Genomic DNA, 15,086 nt, shown 5'->3' on the forward strand with positions numbered 1-15,086 from the left:
TGTACAATAATTAAATATTACAATTTGAGGTTTTACTCATCGAGTTATTTTAGAAATAAAAAAATAAGTTTAGCTTTGTTGGTTCCTTGAAGCCTGAATGCAAAAATAACCTAAATAATCCCACATATAAGGTTTTCCCACACAAGAATTTTTTTTTGAAAACCTATTAAAAGAGTTTCACTGTGGATACATATATATTTTTAAGTTGTTTAAACAACTGACCTTTTCAGAACTTTCTGGTCCCCTCTTGGCGGGGTCCAGGGACATCTTGGGCACCGGGTGATCTACCCCTTTCATCCACATGGTGGAGTTGGTGTGGGTGACGAACCCGGGGGTGTCTGGGTACAGGTCCGAGTGGTAATCCCGGTAGGTCTGGAAAGAGACGGTAGATTCTGTAGAAGGCGAGTCTGATTGCGATAAAACTGGGGAATTTCTTCATCAAATTATGCAAAATGCTTGCAACTCACTGAACAAACAATCATTAATTTTCAAGCCGCGGGAAGCAATTAAAGACATTTCAACGCGCCTGCCTCTCACTCAGGAGCCGACCAACCATACACAATTGGAACAATATCCTGGTTTATATAATAAATTGAACAAAAAACTAATTTTAGATAATGTTTATTTTTAAACATTAACATATTTACTCTAATTTTATTTTTATATATATAAGTAAATTGTTGGCCTCACTGGGTCACAATTTGCTCTAACATAGCACTTTTAGAAGACTAGTAGAGTCCTCCAATCTGTAATTAATGAAACACGCAGTGCGAAGTCACACCAACATACCCTCTAATAATTTAATCAGAAATTTAACATGTAGTATTTGGTTATTAAAAGGTTCGGGTAAGTTCGGGTTTTACCGAACATAACCGAACGCGACCTACCGTCACCCGTTATATTGTCGTGTTCGCCAAGAGAGTACGATTCATTCGCTAGACGGCCTTTGGGCAACATCTTACTTGCATTGTTATAGTATTATATTCCAAATAAACCAGCTTCCGTTTACTAAGTACTTATGTACGTGTATTCAGTGTTTATACCAGATCCTTTCCTCATAGAATACTGGAGATAAAGGGCCCAGTATTCTACTCGTAAATAGATATCGTACAATAACGATACGTTACAATAAATGAATGGTACCTTTCTTGGGACCTGGTACATGATGGGTACAACCATTGAGGATGTGAGCTGCAGAATCCTGTTGACCTCTCCCTCCATCACCCTCAGGGCTCTCTTGGGTACGAGGCAAGCTCCCTTGGTCTGTTCACCTGTAGATAATAAGATATGGTCGCAGATTAGAAAGTGAGGAAGTAAACAACATGCAGACTAGAAAGCAAATACCAATGTTAATTTACTTGGTGTAATAAATAATAGGACTCACCAAGGGATAAAAAAACAACTTTTAAACTTTCCAAAAAGAATAAGAGCATTTACATGAGGGAAGGAATAACAAGACTTATCAGAAGGAAAGAATAATGAGGTTTTTACAGAAGGGATTGAATGGCAAGACTTATCAGAGGAAAAGAATAATAAGGTTTACACAAGGGATCGAATGATAAGATTTACCCGAGAGGATGAATGGCAACACTTATCAGAATGAAAGAATAATAAGGTTTACGAGAGGGATAGAATGCAAGACAGCATGCAGGTGGAGTAGTCTATGCTCCAAGGTCTTATCAGGTATGTTGAGCTTGCGCAAGTCTCGGATTATATGACAACAATAAGAAAACTTACCAGAGTGCCTGATGCCCTCGATGAGGTAGGGCTCCCTGTCCGCCACCTCCATATAGGCGATGGTGGTGTCCCCCTTGCCCGCCAGGAACAGCATGCAGGTGTCGGGGTCCCAGAGGGCCATCAACACCCCGGTAGAGCAGTCCAGTTCCAGGGTCTTCTCGGGTGTGTTGAGCTTGCGCAAGTCTCGGATTATATGACAACAATAAGAAAACTTACCAGAGTGCCTGATGCCCTCGATGAGGTAGGGCTCCCTGTCCGCCACCTCCATATAGGCGATGGTGGTGTCCCCCTTGCCCGCCAGGAACAGCATGCAGGTGTCGGGGTCCCAGAGGGCCATCAACACCCCGGTAGAGCAGTCCAGTTCCAGGGTCTTCTCGGGTGTGTTGAGCTTGCGCAAGTCTCGGATTATATGACAACAATAAGAAAACTTACCAGAGTGCCTGATGCCCTCGATGAGGTAGGGCTCCCTGTCCGCCACCTCCATATAGGCGATGGTGGTGTCCCCCTTGCCCGCCAGGAACAGCATGCAGGTGTCGGGGTCCCAGAGGGCCATCAACACCCCGGTAGAGCAGTCCAGTTCCAGGGTCTTCTCGGGTGTGTTGAGCTTGCGCAAGTCTCGGATTATATGACAACAATAAGAAAACTTACCAGAGTGCCTGATGCCCTCGATGAGGTAGGGCTCCCTGTCCGCCACCTCCATATAGGCGATGGTGGTGTCCCCCTTGCCCGCCAGGAACAGCATGCAGGTGTCGGGGTCCCAGAGGGCCATCAACACCCCGGTAGAGCAGTCCAGTTCCAGGGTCTTCTCGGGTGTGTTGAGCTTGCGCAAGTCTCGGATTATATGACAACAATAAGAAAACTTACCAGAGTGCCTGATGCCCTCGATGAGGTAGGGCTCCCTGTCCGCCACCTCCATATAGGCGATGGTGGTGTCCCCCTTGCCCGCCAGGAACAGCATGCAGGTGTCGGGGTCCCAGAGGGCCATCAACACCCCGGTGGAGCAGTCCAGTTCCAGGGTCTTCTCGGGTGTGTTGAGCTTGCGCACATCACGGATTATGACCTGACGGAGACGAGCCGAGTCGAAACCTGGGAAAACAAATTTTTTAAATTTTAATTTAGAGACTACAGCACCATTGGATTATGGAAGAGGATTTTGGGGCAGAACGGGAAGGACTGAGTACTGGAGGTGAGTGACAAGGGTACATAATAGTTGGAACGGTTCTTATGTCAGACCCCATCCGGAGCGTTTAACTACGTTAGTTATTTATTAGTTTCAACGTTTAATGTTTTATAATACATATACTTTATAATTGTGTTTTTATTAATTACTGTGATTTATTTTTTGGGTATTATGCCACATTGCGCTTACTCCTTTAGCCATCCTTTCGAGCGGCGTTAAAGTGTCACATCTGCCCTAATGATGGACAATGTAATGCTGTTCGAAACGTAAGCTAAAAAAGGAGGAAGCGCAACACGGCATAATAACAAAAATAAATCACAATAATATTTTAGTCGTGAAAATCTCAAATCATATCTATTTATTAACCGTACAAATAACAGAAGAATATATTTGTGTTCTTGCAATGAGAATATTTTTTAGTCATTATATTTTTCGTATGAATTCTTCATCATTATTTTATGAATGGCTAACAAAGATTGATTATTTTATTTTTGTGACATTCGATCTTTGATATCTGAAGAATAGATTAATGACGGGTTGTTTCGGAGAATTTGAACAATTCATCAACTTTCAACATTCATTTTTAAAAAATGCCAAAAACATACTAGCATACCTCTTCAAACACAAAACCACTTTTGACAATGTCCAAACTGCTCGTGATACTAGAACTAAAGGACATAATCTCTTACAAATCCTTTTCGCTAAAACAACTTTTGGCCAGAGAAATTTTAGATATCTTGCAACAAGACTATATAATGCTCTCCCACTAGCCATTAGACTGAACAAAAATTATTTGAAATATAAAACAGACACTAAGCCAAGACAGATCCAAGATCAAAAAATTTAAAAAAAACCCCTTCATAAGTATGTACTCCAACAAGATTTTTTTTTTTTTTAATCATTTTCACATTGTCATTTAATGTAATGAAATCTTATATGTATCAAATAATATGTAAACACTAATTTATGTATCCAATACATCTGTCTCCACACAGGTATATCCTAGTGAGACAGACATCGAAAAACACCTGTAAAAAAAACTTTATATTGATAATAAAATTAAAATTAAAAATTTCAATTCTGTGAAAGATTTTTTCAAGTTCTGTTTTCATTTCAGTTCTGTCAAGCAACTCCCTATAATTATATAATAACAGAACTTGAATAGGACTTTCACAGAACCCGAAAATGAATATTGAAATTTGATGAATTGTTCAAATTCTCCGAAACAACCCGGCCTTAATGAATCAAAACGCGTTGATTCACACAACAATCAATTGTTTTTAAATTGTAATTTCGATTATCTCCATTATCGACACACATTTAAAAAGTAGGATATAATCAAAGGTAATCAGAGATAACAATGTTTTTAAAGCAGGCTATTTGTTGACAAACGAATATTATTTTTAATAACTACTCTACAGAATGCTAGAATAGCGACTTCCGCACAAAATACTGGGGGCAATTCCAAAGGGAAGACATTCAGATGGCAGCCTGAGACTAAGCTGTGAAGGCAACTGCAGAGGATTTGCGAGAGAGACTGGAACTGCAATGGCCTGAAGCGCAAGCGCAAATGGAAAGGAATCGATGACAAATAAATAATTTTGTTATTTTGCCCGTTAATTCAAAATCCACAGGACTTCCAAAACCAGATTCCCGCATAAATAAAAAAATTAAGAATATATTTTTTTGTTGTTGCTAAAAAGTATAGTTCGGCGCCCGCTCCTTCAAACGCAGATAGCTATTCTAAGGAAATTTGAAAAAGTACGATTTATTTGTGTAAATCGAATTTTCGCAGCTGAATACCATCGCGGCCGGCCAGATTGTGATTTAAGAAATTATATTATTTATTTCTCGAATTACACTTGGAAAAATTTTCATCCTTGAACCAAATTAAATGTCAAAATTACAAACTAACAAATTATTATTTAAAAATATTTTGTAAGAATTTTATTTTATTTAGTCTTTTTTTGTAAAAAATTTTGATTTATTAATTTTTTTGAATTATCGGGTTTCTACTGTATTTACATAGAAGCATTTTATAAGTAAATCGACAATGGAAAAGGGTTGACTACAACCAAATTGCTGACACTTCAATTGAGACATCATATTTTATACAACTTAACCACGGCTTAGAAGAGATTGGACACGGCGTGGAACATACTCTTGTAAGTATGGCCCTGGTGAACGACCACCATTCAGAATCGAATTGTTGCTTGAAACAGTTAATATAATAGTTAATAACCAGATATGAACAGCCAGGTACTTCCCAACCTTCCTCTTATTACCTTTGATCTCATGACATGCCCCAATTCAGAATGCAATAGTCCCTCTCACTCTAGATAGGGAGCAATTGTATTCACATAAAAACAAAAAAAATACAATAATTTCTTCAATTGTTTTACCTGTAGTCAGAATCCTCTCCTGGTCTCCAAGCCAAACCACCCTGGAGTCCTTGATGCTCTGGTGGCTGTTGGCGCTGGCCACCATGGGCTCCGGAGCGCGCGGGTCCACAATGCGCAGACGCTTGTCCTTGCACGAGGTGGCGAGAAGCTTGCCATCGCGTCTCCACGAGGCTGACTGGATCACATCACCGTGATCGCCGTTAACTGCAAGAAAAAACCAAAAAGATGTTGTGAAAAAAAGCATGAATAATTCTCAACAGTTATTGTGACACGTACATATCAACATCTAAAATAGTAAACTTTCGTTATTCGTTATTCCCACCCCTTACCTACATCCCTTCTCTTGCTATTTAGAGATAAAAATAAAGTAATTAATAAATTAAGCTTAGGTTAGGTTAGGTTCCGGCTTCAGTAGTGTTACGGTCTATATGATTTTGAGTAGAAGATTTTTGCCCTCCACAGATCAAAACAGTAAAACCCCTGTCTACCGTTTCTCCAGGGTACTATTGAAATTAAATATGAATGCGGCAATATAGAAAAAAGATACATTATTCTAAATGTTTAATTATTCAAAAAAAAAATGACATATATTTCACATATAAATTCATGTGTTTAAACAAAAATAAAATTAGAAAGCTGCATAGAAACAAACAAAACAAAAAACTTTATATTGTACATAATCTTTTAACGTCATTTGTTTTTAGCTATTTTAACAGTATTTTTTCAGAGTTGCAATGCCATTTGTTTAAGCTTCAGTTAATTTTTAGGTTGAAACACTCAAAATCTAGAAAGTAAAATAATAAATAAAAAACAGCTCTGTTTGAATGTCTAACTCTCTTCTAACGTTCCCCTCATTGTTTAAGAGTACTGTTAATCGAAACCAAGCATTTAGCCACGAAATATGGTTGTAATGGTGACCGGATAAATCATCACAGTGATAATTCATCACATCTTAAAAGTTATATAAAGTCATGGAAAGTGATGAAACAAAAACTTTATTAACTGGGTTAAGTAGGTTAGGTTAGGTTAGTTTAAAAAAAAAAATTTTTTCATCGCTTCTAATGACTCATGATGTTTCTAATGATTATTGGAGGAACGATCGATTGAGATTTCACTCTATATGTAATTATGAATTTTTACTTCATCATCTTAGATAAAATAGTATGCTAGTCATAAGCAAAAAAACATCTGATAATAAGGAAGTTGAGTCCATTTTTTTTATTTTTTTTTATCAATGTTCGCATTCAAACTTAAATACTGGTATTTTTTTTTTTTTTTTTAAAGTTTGTTTTCATAGTTAAATTAATTCTCAAAGTTTAAATTTTATTAAGCCCGCCAAAACGAGCGGAATCCGAGCGGTAACAGGCGGGGTGTAGTGTGACGTCATTAGAACTGTGAAAACCACGTCGCTTAAGCATTATGTATGGAAAAAAATTTAATTCTTCAACAAGGAATTCCAGTAATTTTTTTACCAATGTTAACCGTCTATTATAATTGATGTTATTAAAAAAAAAAAAAAATTGATTAAGATTTCATAGTTAAATTAATATTTTAAGTTAGAATATTTGCTTTTCACGCCCGATACGGTACTTGTACGGTATCGCCGTCGCTACTTGTTGACGTTCCCCGCGCGAATTCAGGACCACCGCGCAGAAAAGTAAAGACCAAAAGTAAAATAACGGTTTACAGCCCAGTTCACTGTGAGACTTTTCTGAGCGGCCGGCGGCCTGAAGTGTATCACATGCTTTGTGACATGTATAATAATAAAAACATCTAAGTTATGCAATAAACAACATATTATTATAAAGCACTATACGAATATGTATCTTTAGAAATCCATTTCATATAATAATAATAACAAATACGTACATATATTTGACAAACCCAAATAAACCTTTGGCCTATACACCTCTCTCATCTAAATCGACCATCTCTCATGTAATAGAAAGAGATGCACCATAGGTGTTCCGTTGTACGTACAAGTCACGACACATGTGACGACAGAATTCTTTCGACCAATCGTGGAGCGTATACAGTCTATTGCTATTGAATGCTTTTTCAAGAACGTTTAACTAATTCTAAGAATAATAATATAGAAATATATTTATATATTTAGAATCGATATTTTTTGATCTACATGAACATATTTTTTATAAGTCAAAATATTTTTCACTCAACTTCCTTATTTGCAAAGGTTACACTTTGATATACAAGACCTTTCACCTATTATAATAAAAAGTATATCAGAATATGACTTTTGTAAATTCCCAGCTGCATTTTTGTTTATGACGGCAGTAAAGATAAAGACAGGTTATCTTAGACTTTTCTATTCCAGTTCTTTCGGATGACAGCGAAATAGTCGTTAATTTTAAGGTTAGGTACAATTCTTTTTCCTTAAGAAGAACCGGAATACATAGTATAATCATCAATAGTCTCACCAAACACCTCCTGCTGGGTGATGAGATCCCAGAGGCTCAGGTAGTTGGCGGAGGTGACATGCAGCAGGCCGTCGGCCGAGGGGTTGAACCCGACAGTTTCCACCCTTCGTTGGCGCTGGGACAGGGTGCACTCGGGGTTGGTCATGGGCTCCGTTAAACCCGTGGCCGGGACGTTCCACAGTTTCACCTGGAGAACAACATTTATATCAGAATTATTTTACAATTTTTACAATGTTGAAAAAAAAAGAATTTGTAATAATCTTTGAGAAAGAAAATGAAGGATGTACATCATCGTCATAATGTTAACATTACAAAAGCATATCTTCAAGAGCTACATTGGGAGGTAATTCATCATCCATCCAATTCCCGTGATCTTACACATCAGATTTTCCTACGATCCACTTTATAATATTCAGCTTTAAGGAATCTCGTAACATGAGTTTTTGCAGCTTCAAATCTATGAGAAATTAAACTCACAATGCGTGGGTGGGACCCAGACGCGATGCTAACTCAGACACTCAACTAATCACTGCTGTTTATTGGGAGTTGTGGTAATAACATTACAAATTATTATTCATTGAAATTAAAACAACTTCTCGACAAATAATTTTCCATAGGTAGGAACCGTCAATAAAAATTTTACTAACCAGACAATCTTGAGATCCCGTAGCCAGCAATCCGTCATGAAATGGAGAAAAATCCATATCCGTGATAGTATCGGAATGAGCATGCAGCAAAGGCATGGTCTTACTCTTTCTCCCGCAATCGTCCAGGGGAAGGATAGCCAAACTCGAACCTACGTGCTCCCAATTGAACGCCATAACCGAAGCAGAGGCACAGATATTGTTACCGTAAGTCTGGTAGGAGCCGACGCAAACGTCGCGAATGCACAACTCCGGTTTTGGCACGATCGGCGCAGCATTTTTATACTTAGACGCCTTGAATCGCCAAGCCATCTTTAGTTTTTTCGATAGTCAGATATGTATCACTCTTGTTAAAGTCAGTCTTTAGTCTAGTTGTCTTTTTTCTCTCCGTTTTTGAAGCTTTTTATTCCTAGTCGTCTATGGAGTTCGTTCAATCAGAAGGAATGTCTGTGAAAAAATAAAGCAAGGTTAGAAAAAACTTATGAAAATTGTACGATGCCATGAAAATGGGAATGCTTGTCAGCCCTGATTAAAAATAGCCATTTATGCTAACCAATCTTAGTGCAAAATGATTTTTTTTTTTAAATTGAACAAAAACACCAGGTCTTCTTGTCTGGAGGATGCAAAATAAAAATATCTGTAATAATCTTAAGACTCCACCCCCCACGCAAAACGCAGCAAAAAGCTAATGCAAGAGATACAGACTCACCCCCTTATCGACATCTGCGTAAGGAGTGCATTCAAATTTTACGAATTGGATCCCCTTATTAGAAAAAATTGGGTTTTAAAATTTTCATTTTATTGTAACCGCAAATCTATCTGCCTGGTTTTTGGTTCGAGGAAAAGATAACAATATTTGAATTTATTTCTTGTCAACCGCACAGAACTGAAGTTAGCTTCAACAAAAAATGATGATTACACGCACAAAATTATTGAAATTATACTCCATTTCAACTAAGTCCAAGAAAGAACGATTTACTTCGGGAAGATGGAAAAACACGCACAAAATAGGTTATTGGATTGAGCGGTTTATTTTAAATATACATTATATAGTAACAAAGCTAAATCTTTTTTTTTAAAGTGTATTAAATTGTGCAACTTGCGCGGATCGAAGTTAATAAAAAATTTATACCCGTTGAACGCCGTCGTACTCTTAAGGATATTTGACATTAATACATTTAAAATCGCGTGAGCTCGGCGTTCCAAATAATCAAAAAGAATTACAAAGACAAAAACAAAACAAAAAAACTTAAAACAAAAAAATCATTCGCCTGAATACAAATGACAGATAACTTTTATGCATAATTATTTATCAGTGTAGCATGGGAGTGATAAGAGATAATATTGAATGAAAGATGAATCATTCTTTTTTTTTTAAATTTAATTAAATTTTACAAAGTTGGACATATTGGGGATAAAGGGAGCTATGAAGGGATTATTGAACAAAATTTTAGAGAATCTACCTTTTTTAATTTCAAAAAAAAATTATTATTATCAAAAGGGTTGAGATTATAATATTAAATTCACAATAAAATGATGGTTTATTTAACTTCCGTTCGGACACTGCACTAATGCAATTATTTTTAAATAGATCACAGATAAAAATAAAATATTGATTATTTCAATTATGAGGGGTGTAAAAATGAATTCATGTTCAAAGCTGAATTATAACCAAGAACAAACCTCCACGTAAACTTAACATTGAAATGAATTAATAAACAGATTGGCAAGTAAAGAGTTGAATAATTTATAAGATATTCGTTCGTACATCGGTCGTGCAAACATAGGTAAAAAAGCAACGGTGCTAAAGTTTGGATATTTTAATAACAATGAAACGTCTGTTATTACGTTCGAAGCACGCCAATTTCCTGCCGCCACGCGTAGATTATCATCCGTATAAAAGGTATTCGAGGAAAAACTACATTCGCAACACGTATAACTGCCGATATTTTACATTTAAATCGCAGACAAAATCAAATAACGCCCACTGTTGTGACGGCCATATTTGTCAAAACAGCGTCGGCATTTGACAAGTGCAGTTTCATTTTCATGACCAGCGCGAACTTCACGCCGGTCTCGTCTCCGTTTCAGCAGACTTTACACCATAATGGAATACTCTTCGATCAGTTCTTAACCAATTAACTACACTTTTTTGCATGGATGTACAAAGAGGTTGGAACACCGCAAAACTGTTTCTGCAATTCTTACTGATTATCGAAAATAATCACAAACCTTCAATTGCCAATATACAGGGTGTTGAGGGACGTACTTGACCTACTTTAATCAGTGATTCCTTACATTATTTGCAATACAATATCTGCCGTGACATTTTTGATGTTTTTTTATTTATTTATTTTTCAATTTAAAACATAAAAAATCAGTAGTTATTTAACCATTGACGACATGTGAAATTTTCCTCCTTAATTTCGTTTGTATTTTTTACTCCAAATTATGTCAAGAATTACTTTATATTAAATACCGTAAATTTAGAATCAAACCATATGGAATTTTCTCCCTAGTGAGATCGCTAAGAGCCGGTGTCCCTTAAGGCTCTATTCTCTTTCCAGCGCTATTTAAAACTTACTTATTTAAGTGATATCCCCCGCCTCAGTATCCAAAACCATCGCACAAAAATAGGTCAATTTGCAGACGACGCTGAAGTTATGTCGACATCGGTAAGCGTAAAAACGGCTACCCGTCGCGTCCAAGCCCACGCTTCGAACTAGAAAATATCTTCAAATAATGGCGAATAAGCATAAATCCTTTCAAAAATGCTGCGTGTTTTCTCATGTAGATTCCATAAAAGGCCACCTAACATCCACTTGTTCGGAGAAAATGTTCCTTGGAAAAAAACATCAAATACCTAGTAGTAACCCTCGACAGTAGACTTATCTGGCAAAATAGTATATCAATGAAACCTTGCTCAGCAAATAAAACCCTAGCAGACCTCTATGCCATCCTTTATAAATAATAAACTATCAACAAAAATCAAACTCCTAATTTACAAATCAACGATAAGGCCAAAACAAACTAATGCAAACGCCATCTAGGCTCACGCTTCAAATTCACATTTCAAAACACTCCAAACATTTCTAAATAAAGCCAGAAGCATAGCCCTGGGAGTCCCCAAATGGATAAGTGTTTTCCAACTCCACCGGGACTATGAAGTCCCTCTCATTAAAAAACATATATCTTACATTTTGACACAAAATATTGTGTAGGTTCAAATACTAAATCAACATTTAACTTATTTTATCTTTATTCACGAATGTTTATTGTTTATATTTTATAACGCCTGTACACGTTGGCGTCAACTCGCCAACATATGAACGCCGACGCCAACGTTGGCTGGTTAAAAACAGTAATGTTGTTTAGGCGGAAAATTGAAAATTGTACCTTTTAAATTATTACAGAAAATTTATTTGTCAAAATAAAAATTAAACAAATATACCTTCACTATCGAAACTTTTTTGGATAGTAAAAAAAACCAAAATACTAGAGATGTTCCGACTAGTCGGCGACTAGTCGGTAAAGCCGACTATCCGGCCACTATTGTAGTCGTCGATTAGTCGGCGACTAATCGGCAAAGAGCGCCGACTATCCGGCTTCTTACGTTGTATGTATTTCTCAATAATATGAATGCGGGGGAACTACATGAAATAAAAACCTTGATTATATATATATATTTTTTTTATAATCAGTCTTATACATTAAAAAATGTAAAGCAATCTTTCCTTTGGTAATCAGTTTTTAAAAATACTTGCTTGTAAAGAAAACATAATTATGACATTTATTGAACAAAATTAGTACCTATCCTAATTAACATAAAAAACAACATAATATCTTCTTATCTTCAATGAACATTTATAAGTATTTCTTATTATTAAAATAAAAAGTAGATTTTTTAAATTAACAAACTCAGTTATATGTATTAAAGCAAGATTGTATGTACAAGATGCACAGTAATATATGTATATATTATATTTATATATCCAAAAATTCTAAACATGAACTGTTTGATAAAAACAAAAAAAAAATGAAAAAAACATATTTCTTATAACCATACCTACATAATCTAATCAAATCAAAGTCACAATTGTGACAACCAAAAATATCATAATCTCCTTATATTTTTTATAACTTACTTATATTTTTTTAATTAAGGGTAAATTATGATGTATGAAGACTAAAGCTTCTGCCCTTTCTGGTAGCAATCGATTTCTTTTTGTTTCATATATGTTTCCGGCCTCTGAGAACAGCTTCTCACTGTAAACAGCAGGGACTGCGGGACAGCAGAGGTACACTTTGGCCATGCGCGACATTTCAGGGTACCTAGAACTATCCCCGAAACCGTAATCGGCTTAGCCGACTAGTCGGCCGACTAGTCGGTCTTATTACAACCGACTAATCGGCTAGTCGGCTAGTCGGCAAAAGTCATAATCGGCACATCTCTACAAAATACCCAATTTTTCGTTTGCCATATGATCTTCTTTTTATAAAGTGAATACCGCACAAGAGTTTCAATTGCTCCCAACCCTCTGAAGTGAGTGAGACTACGTCATCCCCAATTGGGGTAGGTTGGGAAGCTGAAGTTAGTGGAGAGGAGAAGGAGATGGGGGAGATGAGGGTGGGGGAGTACCTGCCTATTTAGATCTGATAAAAAAAACATGGCTAAGGCCATTTTAAGCAACGTTTCATGCTGGTCTTACACCAGGGCGATACTGAGAATATCTTCCACTCTAGAACATGCCCCAACTATACTAATCCTTAATTTTAAATTAATTGATTGCGAAATGACACAAATTCATCAAATAAAATTTACTTGCACACGCCGGGATTTGGACCCGTGACCTTGATTGCTAGTCGAGAGTCTTACCCTTCGACCACGGAGGCCGTCACATCTAGATGGATGTGGAAATTATCGCAGCCGCGATAATTTATTTGTATAGCACGTTAGTAAACGCAAATAATCACTCACGCAGTAATCAACACGACTGCCTTCGCTGAACGTTTATTGCGAAATTGCGAACTGGAGACGGTGACGGGGCTACTGTGTGAAGTGTGAACGCTGTTAGGGCCCGTTCCCACTTTCCGTTTTCAAATCGGAGGCGGGTCCCGTTTTTAAAAACGGATGGCCAATGGCTTTGTTCACACTTCGTTCACACTTTGTTCACACTTCGTTACTCTACGAAGAAAAAAATTGTCGATTCAACCAAAACATGTTATTTGCTCATTCTTCAGTAATGGTGCGCAATGGACGACGATGAAGCTCTTGTTGTCATCTGGTACTTATTAAAAAGAAGGAAAAAAGTGAAAAGAAAATTTTGGGTACACCCAATCATAGCTGAATGATTTTCTGTGGGAATTTTCCAAGTGTTAATTGGTGAGTTGAGAAGTGATGAACTAAAGTTCTTTAATTATTTTAGAATAATAATGATTGGATTATTTATATAGCGCCGTTTTCACCGTGAGAAAATCACCTCAAGGGCGCTTAATGGCTTAAGAGAATGTCTATCACTTCCTTTAACCATCTACTGGAATGAGTTTCAGAGAGCTTAACATATCAAAATACAAAATTGAGAGAGTGCATTTGTCCTGAAGAAAGGCTATCGATATTTAAAAGTAAGAAAACAATAACAACTCAAATATTTTTTATTATGTGTTTATTAAACTAATACGCTCTTCCGTGCATCGTGAATCTCATTAAAGCATTAAAATTTAAAAAAAGTAAACTTTAAAACATTAAAATATAAATTTTGATTCACAAAAGTTGTGTACACCAAGTGTTTTGTTTTTATTTAGTTAAAAATAAAATATTACTATACCCCTTCTTCGACCAGTGGTATTAAATTTTCGGGATTTATTTCGTTATCCATTATTGTAGTTTTGATTTCAAAATAACCAAATACAAGCACGCAGCGTGCCTGCTTCCTTGCGACTGGGAGCGGGCGGGGAGGGGTTGGGGTGTGGCGGGGACTCTGCCGGAACGACTAGACGACAAGTGTGAACAGCTCCATACAACACTATGAGCGAGCGTTTTCCGACACGATTTGAAAACGGACGCGCTGCGCTGGCGAGCCATCCGACAAAAAATGACGGATCCGTTTTCAAATCGTGTCGGACAAGTGTGAACAGCTCCATACATCCACTACAGCCACTAGGGCATCCGTTTTTAAAACGGGACCCGCCTCCGTTTTTAAAACGGAAGTGGGAACGGGCCCTTAGGGGGTTGGCGCTAAGAACCTTTTAGAAGAAAACCGATAATAATCAGGTTGACGCATGCAAGGGCCAAGTCGCCATGTACACATTGGGCCAGCGCACTGGCACAATCAGGCACAATGCATTGGGCCAACGTGAATACATGTGCGCTATGACTGTTTGCTTCCCAAATTAATAAATAAAATAAAAATACCAGTTTAGTTATAATTTGCTACTCATATATTTAAAAAAAGTTGTTGTCCATTCTAATATTTTCGTACTCGTGCGTAATAATATTTTTATTTTTTTCATTATCATGTACATTAAATTTGTTCTTCTACTTCCCGGAATGTGGTTTCTAAACTCATTGAAAACAGTGCATATTTTCAAATTTAATATTAAATGAAATAATTTAAAAATAACAGAAAAAGTATTTGTGTTTATTTATATATTTATTTATTGTTTCTCGTGCGAAACAAATCGTATG

The 15,086-nt window shown here is 36.7% G+C and overlaps 1 protein-coding gene across 1 annotated transcript in view; it reads right to left on the reverse strand.

Annotated features, from left to right (window-relative positions):
* Window positions 1-10,417, reverse strand: part of pod1 (coronin) — a 40,646-nt gene extending 30,229 nt beyond the window's left edge. The window contains exons 1-7 of the mRNA XM_089644688.1: window positions 10,250-10,417; window positions 8,405-8,848; window positions 7,758-7,944; window positions 5,320-5,523; window positions 2,602-2,823; window positions 1,144-1,271; window positions 223-372 (exon numbers count right to left, since the gene is read on the reverse strand). Of these exons, the coding sequence (XP_089500814.1) occupies window positions 223-372; window positions 1,144-1,271; window positions 2,602-2,823; window positions 5,320-5,523; window positions 7,758-7,944; window positions 8,405-8,713 (1,200 nt within the window). The 5' untranslated portion in view covers window positions 8,714-8,848; window positions 10,250-10,417. The remainder of the gene's footprint in view (window positions 1-222; window positions 373-1,143; window positions 1,272-2,601; window positions 2,824-5,319; window positions 5,524-7,757; window positions 7,945-8,404; window positions 8,849-10,249) is intronic.
* Between the last annotated feature and the right edge of the window lie 4,669 nt (window positions 10,418-15,086).

The sequence above is a fragment of the Hesperophylax consimilis genome, chromosome 21, assembly GCF_061612785.1.
Source record: "Hesperophylax consimilis isolate HC1 chromosome 21, BYU_Hcon_1.0, whole genome shotgun sequence".
Taxonomy (NCBI): Eukaryota; Metazoa; Arthropoda; class Insecta; order Trichoptera; family Limnephilidae; genus Hesperophylax; species Hesperophylax consimilis.